Raw genomic sequence first — 12,791 nt, 5'->3', positions numbered from 1 at the left:
TGGGGAAGCGTAAAAACAGCACAACACAGATTTCCACTTTAAATGTGTCTTAACTGTCTTTTAGGTGCAGCGGACTATCAAAGAGACTGAATTAGGCTACACACAGTGCAACTGAAATGCTTCGTTTTCTTGGAAAAGATTTTTATGAAGCGGTATGTCTAGCGTCAGCAGTAATCCTGCAAGAATATTGCTGTTTTTAAAAAATTTACTTTCTCTTTTTTTTTTTAATCATTTACAAATATGCATTGTGTATATGCACACACATTAGTGCTTGGTTCATTTTAAAATCAGACTAAAAAGGAAAATAATGATAATATGAAATATTTATTTTACATTCATAGATATTTGAAAAACAAAAGAAACGCAGAGAGGAAGCTTTATTGACTGTGTCTGACCATCCTTGCTGTCCTTTCTACCACAGCACTGATTCAAAGGTGCTAAGTCACCACAAGACAAATTTGCAACAGCTTCTGAGTAAGTCTAACAATAAATTAGTTCATTTTTTTTCATCCCTTCTTGATTTTGCTTAGTGTACAAAACATCATTACAAAATGAATAAGCAGCTTTTGTTAATAGAAGTGCAGCAGTAAGTAATGAAAGAATAGTTGATTAAGAATCAGCTAAGATCTACAGTACAGTACTATTATTAAATAAAACTAGGGTAAAATTTTGCTTTAAATTTTGTAGCGCATCAACCATTGGGACACTCATTATTTAGTCCCACTCAAGTTCTTCAAGAGTATATTTACAAAAGGAGAATTGTGTAACATTATTTTGAAAATAGTCTAAAAAAGATTATCTAAATATTTTTCTTTTCCATGTTTTAATGGATTTTTCTTTTTGAGTAGATGAGCTGACAGAAAAGAATGTGCTGGAAGAAGAAAAAAACATGAACTTTGACTACAATGATACTAATAGTAGATCTGCAATGTTTCCAGAGAAACTAGAATGGTAAGCTAACATCAACTTTTATCACAATAATCTCATCAAAATTAATTTGAATATATCACATTTTTTGGCAAAGGATTCCTAAAACAATTTTTCATGTTTTATACTAAAGCAAATAAGTTTAATTTTTAGGGGGGATGTATATGTGTCTGAGAGAGAGAGAGAAGAGTGCGAGCATACAAGTGTGTATAAACATCCAGGCATGTATTTGTGTGTTCTATTTTATACAGGGGAACAGTGTGGAAAATTATAAATGGTGAATTGACTGAAGTAGTGCCAAGTTCGAATCCGGACTCTTTTTGCAGCTCTTGCAGTGATGAAATTCAAACACCAGCTGACCTGGCACCAAATATTTTCACTAAAGAACCTTTGATCGATGAAGAATTAATGTCTTCTTATGAAGGTATATATAAAACTTATAAACAAAAAAGACTTCTTTTTATGATGGTGTTTAATTTTACCTGAAAATATATAAGAAACATTGATTTTTTTTTAAGTTGCTTTCCTTAAAATTCTTATGTTAGTCTTTCACAACAGACTTCAGAAACATATTTTTAAGAGAAAACTGATTATATTTAAGAAAGGGACAATATTTAAGACACTAGCTTACAGTCCCAATTACCTATACCTACCTACTTGACACGATTTTACAATTGTTGAATCGATATTTGTTGATATAGGCACAGCAAGACAATTAGAGGAACCTATCCTTCAAGACATGCCTAAGCATTCATCAACCCTTTCAGAAGCAATGCAGCAAGTTTTACAGTTAACTTCATTTGAAAATCCATTATTTGTCTCTTCTAAAGTTTCAGAAAGGGATGTTTTTGGGTGAGGCTTGAGACAACTTTTGTTCAAACTTATAATGCAGTTTAAATCTAAAGCAGACAGCAGACATGAACTGCTTAAACAGATCAGTATTGCTCTGTAAATCTAGACCGTGCTAAATTTTATGTGAGACATTTGTATGGAGATAAAACTGAAAAGGATAATAATTAAATCAATAAATTTTTTTAACTCTATATGTTTTTCATTATAAATAATATACAGTGTATGTGGGAGAAAAACCATATGGAAAAAACGTTAAAAAATACCTTTGTTTGCAGGAAAGAAGATCAACAATTTGAAGATGGGGCAAATGTAGAATACAAAAGAAATTTTGCACTTCTGGACAACAAATTAAAAATTATCCCTGACCAAAAATTCATTATGCTAGAAAAGGTATTGCTACAACAGATAGTGTTTCCTAAAATGGAAAAATAAAACTTTTAATTTATGTTTGAAGATACACATTATTCTGTAAGTTATGCTGTGCTAGTTTGTTTACCCTTTTGTGAATCTTGACCTGTTAAGGAAATGGAAATTATCTCTGTGCCAACAGAATGTAATGCAGGTCATGATCATAAGCTTTATTTTATATTTTAAAAATTTACAGAATTTTAAATGCATGTATTACAATATAATTTTAAAATTTAGATGTCTACATTGGTGACTATGTTCCTCTTTATCTAATGAAGCTAACACCATTAAATAGGGAAATGATTAAGGTTAGTGCTACCAGACTTTTGAATGGTCTGATTTGTTCACAGTTTTGCACATGGATGCACTTGAAATGTCTAAAATTTTCTGAGAAAACAGATTAAAATTATGTTGCAGGTTTAAATACTATAGGTGATAGCATTGTTTGAAAGCTCTTCTCTTGATGTCTCTGAATATAGTTCATTGCAAATAAACAATATACTTCTGCATGTCTGTAATCCATTCTATTTGTTAGGTTAAAGCAGAGGAACTGATGTCACCCACATGTGTCCATCCTTCCCCAGTTCCTTCATCACAAAACTTTCAGGTGCCCATTACACTGAAGCAGGCTCATGCTGCTTGCAGAGCCTTAATATCTTCCTGCCAATACCTGCAATTGATGAAAATGAAGATTATAAAGGTATTTTAATGAGTTCTGACAAGTTATTCACGAGCACAACCCAGTTGTGCTCTATGTCATTAATTTTTAAGAATCAACAGATGTGTGTCAGTTTTGAACATTAAGCAGAAATTTTATTTAGTCTAGGTACAAATAACTGATTTTTTTATTCGGACTGCAACAGGAGCAATCATAAATACCAAATGAGCAATCTTGAAGAAACTATAAGATACATAATGCATGTAACTCTTGTTTCTTCTACAGACAAAAGTAAACCTGATGTCAGCAGTATTATGAAGACTCAAGCAAAGTCAGATTTGATAGAAAATTTGTTAACATCACCTGTCAAAAAGGATGATATCAAAACCTTTGTTGATGTTAATGGATCACCTGAAAACGGTTAAGTCTTCTGTTTATTTTCTTCTATTTGTGTCACAACAATCCTTTTGAGAAGTCTAAGCTAGTTCTCTTCTTTAACATATTTGGCAAATATCATTTATGACAAAAGGTACTGTCAAACCTGTGATTTCTTTGTCTCCTTATTACCATTTTTAATATTAGAGAATGACTAAATCAATATGTGAAAACATTTCTTCTGAAGTGATTTACATTTTGATTTTTTTTTTGGTATGTTATTAGTACCAACACAAAAAGCAGCAGAGCTTGAATCTCCTATGGAGCTTCCAGTTTCCCATTCATCACTCCAATTGACAGACAAATATTACAAAGCCACAGCATCCAATTTAAAAGAGTGGTCACCAGATCTGTTACGTTTGAAAAGGTAATTTAAAAATATTTTAAAATAGTGCGATAAACATTTCTCTTTTTCTGTATGTGTGTGTAGGATAAGAGGTACATGGGCACACCATCAAAAACACAATTTTTGAAGATAACTATTCCTGACAGTATTTTTCAAATCTTTCTGTCTGTGAGAGAATCTGAAAACATACACTAGATACATGGGTAAAATATTGTAATATCAAGTTATTGTGATATTAAAAATTGTTATCATTTGTTTCAGCTGTTAACATTGATGATTTCTTTTGAAGTTCTATTATTTCTTTTAAAGTTCTATTTTAATAGAATCTAAAAGAATTTTGTGCTAAAATTTCTGCATTTTCAGTCCCTTCCTTAGCACAGAAGAAAAAGTGAAGTTGGAGAAGTTGATAAGGCATGATGAAGAGTATGTCAGAGACATACTGCTTATGAAATTAAAAGGTGAGTTTCAATTGTATAACATTATTTATCTCTTACTTTGTAAGAAAGTCCAGAGTAAACACAAAGAATTTTTCAATGCTTTATGAAACTTGCTTCCTTTTTTTTTTTTTTTTTTTTTTTTCTTTTTTTACAGAACCAGATACTTCACAGCACCTTGAAATTAAAGACAAACAGAATGTCATTGGCAATGCATTACTTGTGGCATGTCAGCATGATGTTGCCAGTGGACTGGGGAAGTTGGAACTGAATTTGTCTTGGGATATCCTTCCAAAAGAGAGGCTACTAACTCACCAAGCTCATGAAAAGATGATCATTCCAGAAAATTTAGTACCGAAGGAGAAATGGAAAAACCCTGAGACTCCTCTCAGAATGGAAAACTTAGAAACTCAAGATGATTACTTGGAAATGCATCCTAAAGATGATTTCTTAAATAGTAGAATTAAGAATGCTGGAAATAAATCTGATGGAGGTAAGTTTTCAGAGGAGATATCAAAAGAACAACCCACTTCTGAGCCAAAATTTATGCCAAATTCAAGCACTTTCACAAAAGTATTTAAATCCTATGAGTCCCCTCTTGACATTTCTCTTAAGATTTGCAGTGAACATTATTCAGAATTGGTAGGAAATGCTCCTGTCTCATCATTCAAAGTAACCCTTCCATCATGTTCTAACAGTAGGCAAAAAATGCTGTCTTCTGAATCAGAATCTTCGTGTCATACTACAAAGGAAAGCACCACATCAGATGATACAGATGTACCAAACAGAGATCAGTTTTCAATGGAAGATTTTGATTTGCAATATGATGAACAAGAGTGTTGCATGGACTTGGATTCTTCTGAAGATGCTCTGAAAACACCAAACGAAATGCAAACATATTGTGATAATTATAGGAGATGTTCCAGCAAATCACTTTCACCATGTTCCAAAAAGCAAGGTGAGACAATTTCTCTAATTATATAATTATTAGTAGCCAAAAATATTTTGACATGTACATGGACTTGATTTTTTTTTTCCAGACATGAATTCAATTCCTTGTATGCAAGTACCAGATTTGCCTTTTGACTCAGTTGACAGTTTTGTTATGATGCGTGAGACAAAAGTTTCCATGAAACCTGAGAAAGGTAAACACTATAAACACTAGCCAATTTTGCTGGTATATGTATTTCTATTATTTTGATTGCACACTTGAATTTCGTGTGCGGACGTTTCGCCGACGGACGTTACGGACGTTTTGTCGACACTGATTACACCTTTATTTCAAACAAAGTTTACACACAGACTTCACAGACAGTTCACTTTGATTGTCACAGATTATGCGCAACAGCTTGAGAAAAAACACTGATACAATGGCGAGAGAAATGTGTGAGCTAACGGTTCACATGAGGAGGGATAGTGAGAGAGAATTCACTGATACATTGATACAATGGCGAGAGAAATGTGTGAGCTAAGGGCGTCACACACTTGACTTCGGCTAAAGGTCACGTGAAATGCCGAAATGAAGTGCAAACGTCCGGCGGCGAAACTCCGAAAAGTCCGGCGGCGAACGTCCGGTCGGCAAAACGTAAACGTCCGTCGGCGAAAAGTCCGTGTACCTGAATTTCATCTGTTACATTTATTTATAAACCATGTTATCATGTTTGTACAGTAAATTATGCTCTGGGTGTGTTCACATGTTTAGAAATGCACATAAACCTAAAATTGTCACCTGCTAAATAGAGTACTGTTACTCTTCAAGGTGGAATGCTAGGTGCAAATTATCATTTTGTCCAGATCCATAACCAGTGTTTTTCAACACGTTCACTTGCAGTGCCTGGACCATCAGTACATTGTGGCAGCAGCCAATTTCAACGTCAAAGTGTTCTTACACCAATGTCAGTAGTTCCCAGGTGTCTTACGAACAGTGAGGCAAAAGCAAACTCACAAAAGTTTATATCTTTAACACTTTCTGGTATGTAACCAGGTACTTTAAGGCATGTAGATAAGATGAAATTTAAGAGAAAAAAATTAAGTCAACATTTCAAATTAAAATTATTTTTAAACTTCTACACTTTTAATTAACCATGAAGGTGTTTGCTACAGGTATGTTTGACAAAGTGTATCAGCTTCTTGTGACAGAAGCAAAGCCACATGTCCTACATTTAGTGCATAATGGGATTCTGCAGTCTGGTACTAATTTCTCTTCAATGAGATCAGACTACACAAGATTCCTACTGAAAGAAATCACAGCAAGACTGAATACTGGTGATGGTATGAACTTAGATTAATATGTGATTTTTTTTCCCCTCATTATCATGACATCGATTGCTGAGTTCCTTCTGTAGTAGTTCTATTAATGTTAAAATTTTCCCTCTTGCACTACACCACCTTCATTTAGTGGCATCCACTAGTTTCTATTTAAAACCAAAGAAGGAAGAGGGCAAAATATGGAGACTTGTATATTTGAGCAAATCTTTCTCATCAAATTTGCTGACTTATTTTGTGTACAATTTCTTGACCAGAAAACTCAGAAGATGAACTTTTCAGGAACATTTTAACAGTTCATATTTTGAGAGTTGCTACAGATCTACTAATAAATTGCTGCTTTGAGTCTACCATTGTCTACATTGGAAACATACAGGAGAAGTACCCCTGGCTTTCAGGTAAAACAAATGAAAAAATTGTTATGGACTTCAGTTATATCTCCTTTTAAGACATCATCTCAAATAAGTGGTAGTAAAAGAAAAGGATTCTCAGAAGAATCTTTAATGTTCAATTTCATTGGCATATTTTATACATTTAAAAAATTTGATTGAAGCTTCTGTTTCATCCGCATTGCTTTTATCCATTTATTTTATACCCAATAAATATTTTAAGAAGCATCTTCATCCAGGTCTCTTAAACATGAAATAATTGAAAAGTGGAAACAAATACTACAACTGTTACTTAATTTAATAAAACACATCTATTTTTTTCAGGGAGGCTGGATGGGCTACGCAAAGAAATGTTTAAACAGCAGTTTATGATGCAGCAAACTGGTGTTTTTCATCCAAAGATTTCAGCTGTTTGTCGTGAGATCCAACGTTCAGACATTAAACATGTAAACAAAAATTATTAATGCCTTTAATTTTAACTTTGTAGTTTTTAAACGTAAGCAGTAAGAAATATAACATTTGAGTTATTTTTCTCCAAATTTCTGCATTTAATTTGCTTGTTGGGCAACATTTTGTGTGCAGTGTTTAATAATTGTAAGAAATTACCAACCTTTGCTGTTAAAAACTTTGCAAGCTGCTGTCACCACCAATGGAAATAATGCCTTTATAATGGAGCATGAAGCAACTTACAGTATGGTGAGAAAGAAGAATTCAGGTTGAAAAAGAAAAAGATGAATGATACTTTAAACTGTAGAAATATGACAAATAGGGAATTGTACTTGAAGATATTTCTTTCTTCAATAATGAATAATAAAACATGTTTATCCCAGTGAAATACAGATGAACATCCCAAAATGATTTTGCAGGTATGCAGACACTTTCTCGAGCAAACATAAACAATAGTTGAATAATGCAACTAATAACTGAGCAGTGAAAACTTTTTGAGTTCATGGCTACTGAGCATTGATATAAACATTACATACTGGAAAATATGTTAGAAAATGACAAAAAAGTGGCTATTTTTTTATGTGTTTCTGCAACAGGCCATCAGGATTCTGGTGCCTCATCACATGGAAGATAACAGCAGTAACTGAACTGCTCAGCAGTGCAGACATCGTTATTGAGTATGAGGCCAGCAAAGATTCTGATCTGTACAAGAAATGTCTTACAGCCAATATACCTTATGTAGGAATTAGCATGGATCCAGTAACTACACAGTGTGGTCAGTACTTGAGTACTATAATAATAATGGGGAAGCAGATAGCTGAAAGCTTAGAGGATTTGGTATTAGAACCAGAGGCACACCACCATGATGTCCATATGGGGCAGCTAGCTTTCTCCAGTCTGCTCACCTGTTGGGACTGGGTACCTGACTCCATAGAGGGTTTGAGGAAAATATAGCAGCAAGACACACTGCCCTCACACACACACACACAAATGCTGGACCTGAGAAGAGTGGTTTTTAACACCTTCTCCTCCAAAATGATTTAAAAAAAAAAGTTATGGGACAGCCTTTACCTGACAATAATAGTTATTATCATTATTTATATGCATACCTTCCAATGAAGGGACTTGTAATTTTTCTAAAAAGGAAGGTAAATAATATGCCTTACAGAGGGAGATCAAACATGTTTGTCATCTGATACTTTCACTGTGATTGGTTCTGAGACTGTAACTGCCTTTCAAGATCTTTTGCATTTGCTGGAGACAAGGTAATACTCCCTCACACATTTAACTTCTAGTGCAACAAAACCATGCTTTTAAAATAATAATTCATGCTAGTTTTTTTGTTTGGTTTCAATGAAAATGATTTTTAATTATAAAGGTGTGAAAACTTCTGGAGTTAATGCTGTAGAATGAGTAAAGATCTAAAATTCTAGGTATGCAGTAAATGTGCACATGAATATCAGAATGTGTGTGCATGTGGTTCAAAAATGCATGGTGCCCATGTATCATTAATATCATTATAAACTTGTTCATCAGCTACATGCAATATTTCTTATGCCAATATTATGTTTTGATATACATATGTATATGTGTAGGTATTCACTAAACCTTTTTCAGACACAACATACTGGTATTAGCCAGGGACTACCAGACAATAAAAGGGATCCATTTTGCTGACATTTTACTAGACTTTATCAAAGGTGTTGTTTTGCTGGATGTCAATCAACTTAGCAAAGATGGCGCATTTGAGAATCTGATAGTGAGAATGGCAGGAATTGGTCTCCATCTGTCTCAGGTGTGGATTCTTCTCTACAACCTAAGCAACAATACTTTCCAAAATTGGTAAGAATTGTTGATGCAAATATGTTAACAAAGAAGGTGTAAAAAAAAACGTCCAGTAGAATTCTGAAATGATGTATTCATAACTTTGAAATAATATTGAGAAGTCATTATCACTTGCCTGCATTGTTTTTTTATTTGTATTTTAGCCAGATGTTTGAAGAAGGTGTTTTTAAGCAGGTTGCCCAGCTACAGGGACTACTGGCAAACCTTTCAAAAGCTGCTGCAGATTTTCATACTTTATACAAGGTAAAAAGCTGAATGCATCTGTTGTGTGTATTCTTGCCAAGTTGAAGCTCTGGAGAATGCACAGATACCTCATACAGTATGCTACCTCATTACAAGATATTGCATCCCCAAATCTGAGCAAATAAACCTCTCTTATTTGCGATACATAATCCTTCCAATATTGACATGTACATAATAGGTTGAATCAGTGAGGTTATGTTGGGACCTGGATTTGTGGTGTCATGGCTACTGCAAATGGAAACGATAAACTAGCAAGATAAACAAAAAACATCGCCCCAGCCTCGCCGGATGCAAGCTCGCAACAGCTCATGTCCGGCACGAACACCCACTCGCTCAGCCCATGTGGGGATACAAGTTCGTGCTCAGCCAGAGGCAGGACACAACATAACTATCCTACCTTTGATGAACGTAGACCACAATGAAGACAAAATGAACAGTTAAATAACATGTAGATGAAAATGAAAAAAAAATGGGAGAAATACACATATGCTTACATACACAAGAAAGCAGGGTAATACCCCACTCAAAAAAAAAAGTGGTAATGAGAGATGTTAGTAAGGGAGATAATAGTAAAATAGTAAAAAACAAACGCCCGCACATCATAATCAAGCCAAGAAAGAACAAACGCACAAACAATAGTATTGGTAGAGCGCATGGAGAGAATGTGACGGACGGCACTTATCATATGGAGCCTATAAGAGGCCAACTGACAGCTGTAACTTGTTTATCCCTATTGTTGATGATACATAATAGATTATTTATTCTTTCTGATGTTAATGTAGCACATATTTTAAATGTTGCAGTTTTAAGTGGCACTCACAATTTCTTTGTGTGTGAATGTAAACAAATGCACCTTTCTGAAATATTGACATCTGAGTACAAATAAAAATTGTGGCATGTCATCTTTAGAATGGCTTTCTTGGTCCAGGTGATCTTCTGCAGCAGTGTTAGTCAGCTGGCAGCAACAATTCACAAACTGACAAAGTTCTCTAGGAACATGGATTGTGGTGATGGTACCACAGGCAAACATCTTACCTCATTCTTGTCACATGAAATGAGCAGTGTGAGTGTCCTTAAAATGAGTCGTAGGCAACAAAGTTTAGGTTCAGAAACTAAATTCCAGGACAAGGGGGAAGGAGTAGACTAAAGTTTCATGCAGTTGTACTCCTTTTATTTATTCAGAGATTTGTTCATATTCAAAATCATTTGGCATCCACAACATTTTTACAGAGGGAACAAAATCTGTTTGGACTTTATTAATCTCTCCCGCTGCTGTCATTTTTGTGCATATCCATTGTCATTTTTCAGAAAGTGGAGCAGTTTAAATTTTCCTATTGAAAGCCTGCCAAATTTCATTTCAGGAAGAAAAATTTCTAATTGGAATTCCTTGTCTGAATTCATTCAGGTAAACATTTTTTGTTAAAAGAAATAAGCATGTGAGCAAAATCATTTGATATTTTGACTGTTTTCACATCTCATATCTCTTAGCTTGTAATTTGTTTTCAATATGAACACAAAATGGAGCAGTGCTCACTAAATGATGGGAAATTTCTTTTCCCAAACAACCACATAAATGCTTAAAATGCATCATAAATAGAGAGACAAAATGGTAGGTCTCACTGACTTATTTGTGACACTTTTTACAGCATCCCCATTAAACATTTTGGTTGTTTTAAAACATTACTTTTTGGAATATGGTTACATTATACAAAGAATTATTGAATATATTTTAAATTTGCTGGTATATGGCTAAATAAAAAACAATTTTTGAAAATGTAGGTACCATATTAACAAACATAATTTTAAAAAAAAATTTGTTCAGTGCCCAGCTGCTGTTGTCACGAGCAACAGTAGGCCAGCTGATGGTCAGATCGCTTAATGAACTTGTACAGCTGGCACCAGAGCTGCCTACAAACATAATCAAGGTGAAATTTAAAAAAATTTGTCATGCTATTCGCAGCAGGTGACCAACTGTCACAGAATACTTTAAATATTACCAAGTACAAGGGAATCTTCAGCTAGATTCTTGCTCTTGTTCATGTTCTTAAACTCAAAAAGTGACACTCTGTGCATGTTCTGTTCTTACATATGTGTTTATCATAGATAAATTAGCTTTGAAAATATTTCATGTGCAGAAAGAGGGAAATAATTTCACCTGAGATTCTGTTTTCATTTGGGGTTTTGCTTTACACGTTTAAAAAAAAAAAGTCTGGGAGAATGTAATTAGTTAAAATAATACCTCCCACTGGCTTACTTTGTTAGATGATCCCCATTTTTATGACGAAAGTTTGAAATGTCACATTTCTGGGAAGAATTAGAAAGAAGCCTATTCAGTGAAGTCAGCTAAATTCCTCACATACTTGTATTTTATGTTAAAACTCAAGGGCTTACAAACAGAAATAAGGGATGTGTTAATTTCTTTTTTGTATTCCCACTGCAGATAACCTAGTGGAGTATCTGACTCTGTAGAGGGTTAGGGAAGGCAGCAAGGGAGAGGTGATGAGCATCTCCCTTACAAAAACAGGTCCCAAGATAAAGCAAGGGCTCATACATCTCACTCCCTTATAAAGTCTTGAGATTACTTTACCTCCCTTTGTTAAATATAAGAGGTAACCCACTTATACTGCTCACAAATGTTAAAGGCCAGTTGCTGTTTTGAGGTATGGAATATAAAGTCATCGGTAAAATAGTGCAGAATAATCTGGAAATGATTAAGTATGACGTGTAATTGTTGGACTTTTGCTGCATTTTTGTCCCATGGTACTTTTAAAAATGCATTTAATTCAACGATAATAAACTATACTGGTGCACTATCATGAATGTGCATCAGTAACACTGTTCACCTGTTGTTTAGCAGAATGAGATATTTAACACCCTGAAATGACAAAACCACCACCAGTTCATAAAGTTGACAGCTCTGCAAAAAAACAGAACCATCACTGCACATCTGAGAACAGATATGAGAATGGCAACACATCACTGTCAACCAGCAGACAGCTTGCATTATAATAATCTGCTTAGCAAAACTGCTGCCATCCATGTGCCATTGACACAGGCACTCCACTAGGCTTGTGTGCAGTAGTGTACATCATCCTCACATCATCCTCACCAGACAAGTCAGAAGCAGGGAAGAATGCTCATTACTGGCAAGTCCAGGCTCACTCTGGTTCATGTGATGGCCTAGCTGATCATGTTGTAGCAGGAGTGCCTGACTTCTAATCAAATGACTCTAGTGACCCGTCTTTCTATGCAAGAAAGTGGTCACACATTTTTGAATGTCGAATTTTGCTGTTCCTTTTGATTTGGGGGTGGGTTCTTTGACTACCCATATCTTGGAATGGAAACTCTTTTCATTCTTTACTGTCAAATGATAAAACTCCAATACATTACAATATGAACAGTCACAGATGGTTAAGTAAGTTATTCTCTATTTGACCCATAACATTTTGTGAGCAGTATATCCATTTTGAATCATTGTTGCAGAATATGCACAAAGTGTTGACCATGGACAATGGTCTAAAGTTACGACTGAATGGATCTGA

The 12,791-nt window shown here is 34.5% G+C and overlaps 1 protein-coding gene across 4 annotated transcripts; it reads left to right on the top strand.

Moving 5' to 3' along the window:
• Positions 1-2,067: 2,067 nt before the first annotated feature.
• On the top strand, positions 2,068-8,822 carry LOC112574244. Of its 4 annotated transcripts, XM_025255170.1 has the most exons (16): positions 2,068-2,169; positions 2,723-2,887; positions 3,131-3,265; positions 3,506-3,647; positions 3,990-4,084; positions 4,218-4,553; positions 4,788-5,018; positions 5,101-5,205; positions 5,892-6,032; positions 6,164-6,331; positions 6,583-6,723; positions 7,039-7,160; positions 7,297-7,410; positions 7,758-7,838; positions 8,330-8,426; positions 8,779-8,822. In XM_025255170.1, the coding sequence occupies exons 2-14, from the start codon at positions 2,752-2,754 to the stop codon at positions 7,806-7,808; spliced, it is 1,917 nt and encodes a 638-aa protein (XP_025110955.1). In that variant the 5' UTR covers positions 2,068-2,169; positions 2,723-2,751; the 3' UTR covers positions 7,809-7,838; positions 8,330-8,426; positions 8,779-8,822. The 4 variants fall into 4 exon arrangements, with proteins under 4 accessions (XP_025110955.1, XP_025110957.1, XP_025110954.1 ...); XM_025255172.1 differs by lacking the exon at positions 7,297-7,410; XM_025255169.1 differs by having other exon boundaries at positions 7,758-8,426.
• The last annotated feature ends 3,969 nt before the right edge of the window (positions 8,823-12,791 follow it).

Source organism: Pomacea canaliculata, linkage group LG10, assembly GCF_003073045.1.
Source record: "Pomacea canaliculata isolate SZHN2017 linkage group LG10, ASM307304v1, whole genome shotgun sequence".
Taxonomy (NCBI): Eukaryota; Metazoa; Mollusca; class Gastropoda; order Architaenioglossa; family Ampullariidae; genus Pomacea; species Pomacea canaliculata.
Note: the sequence above shows the minus strand (reverse complement) of the source record. Positions and strands in the feature narration are given on the sequence as shown.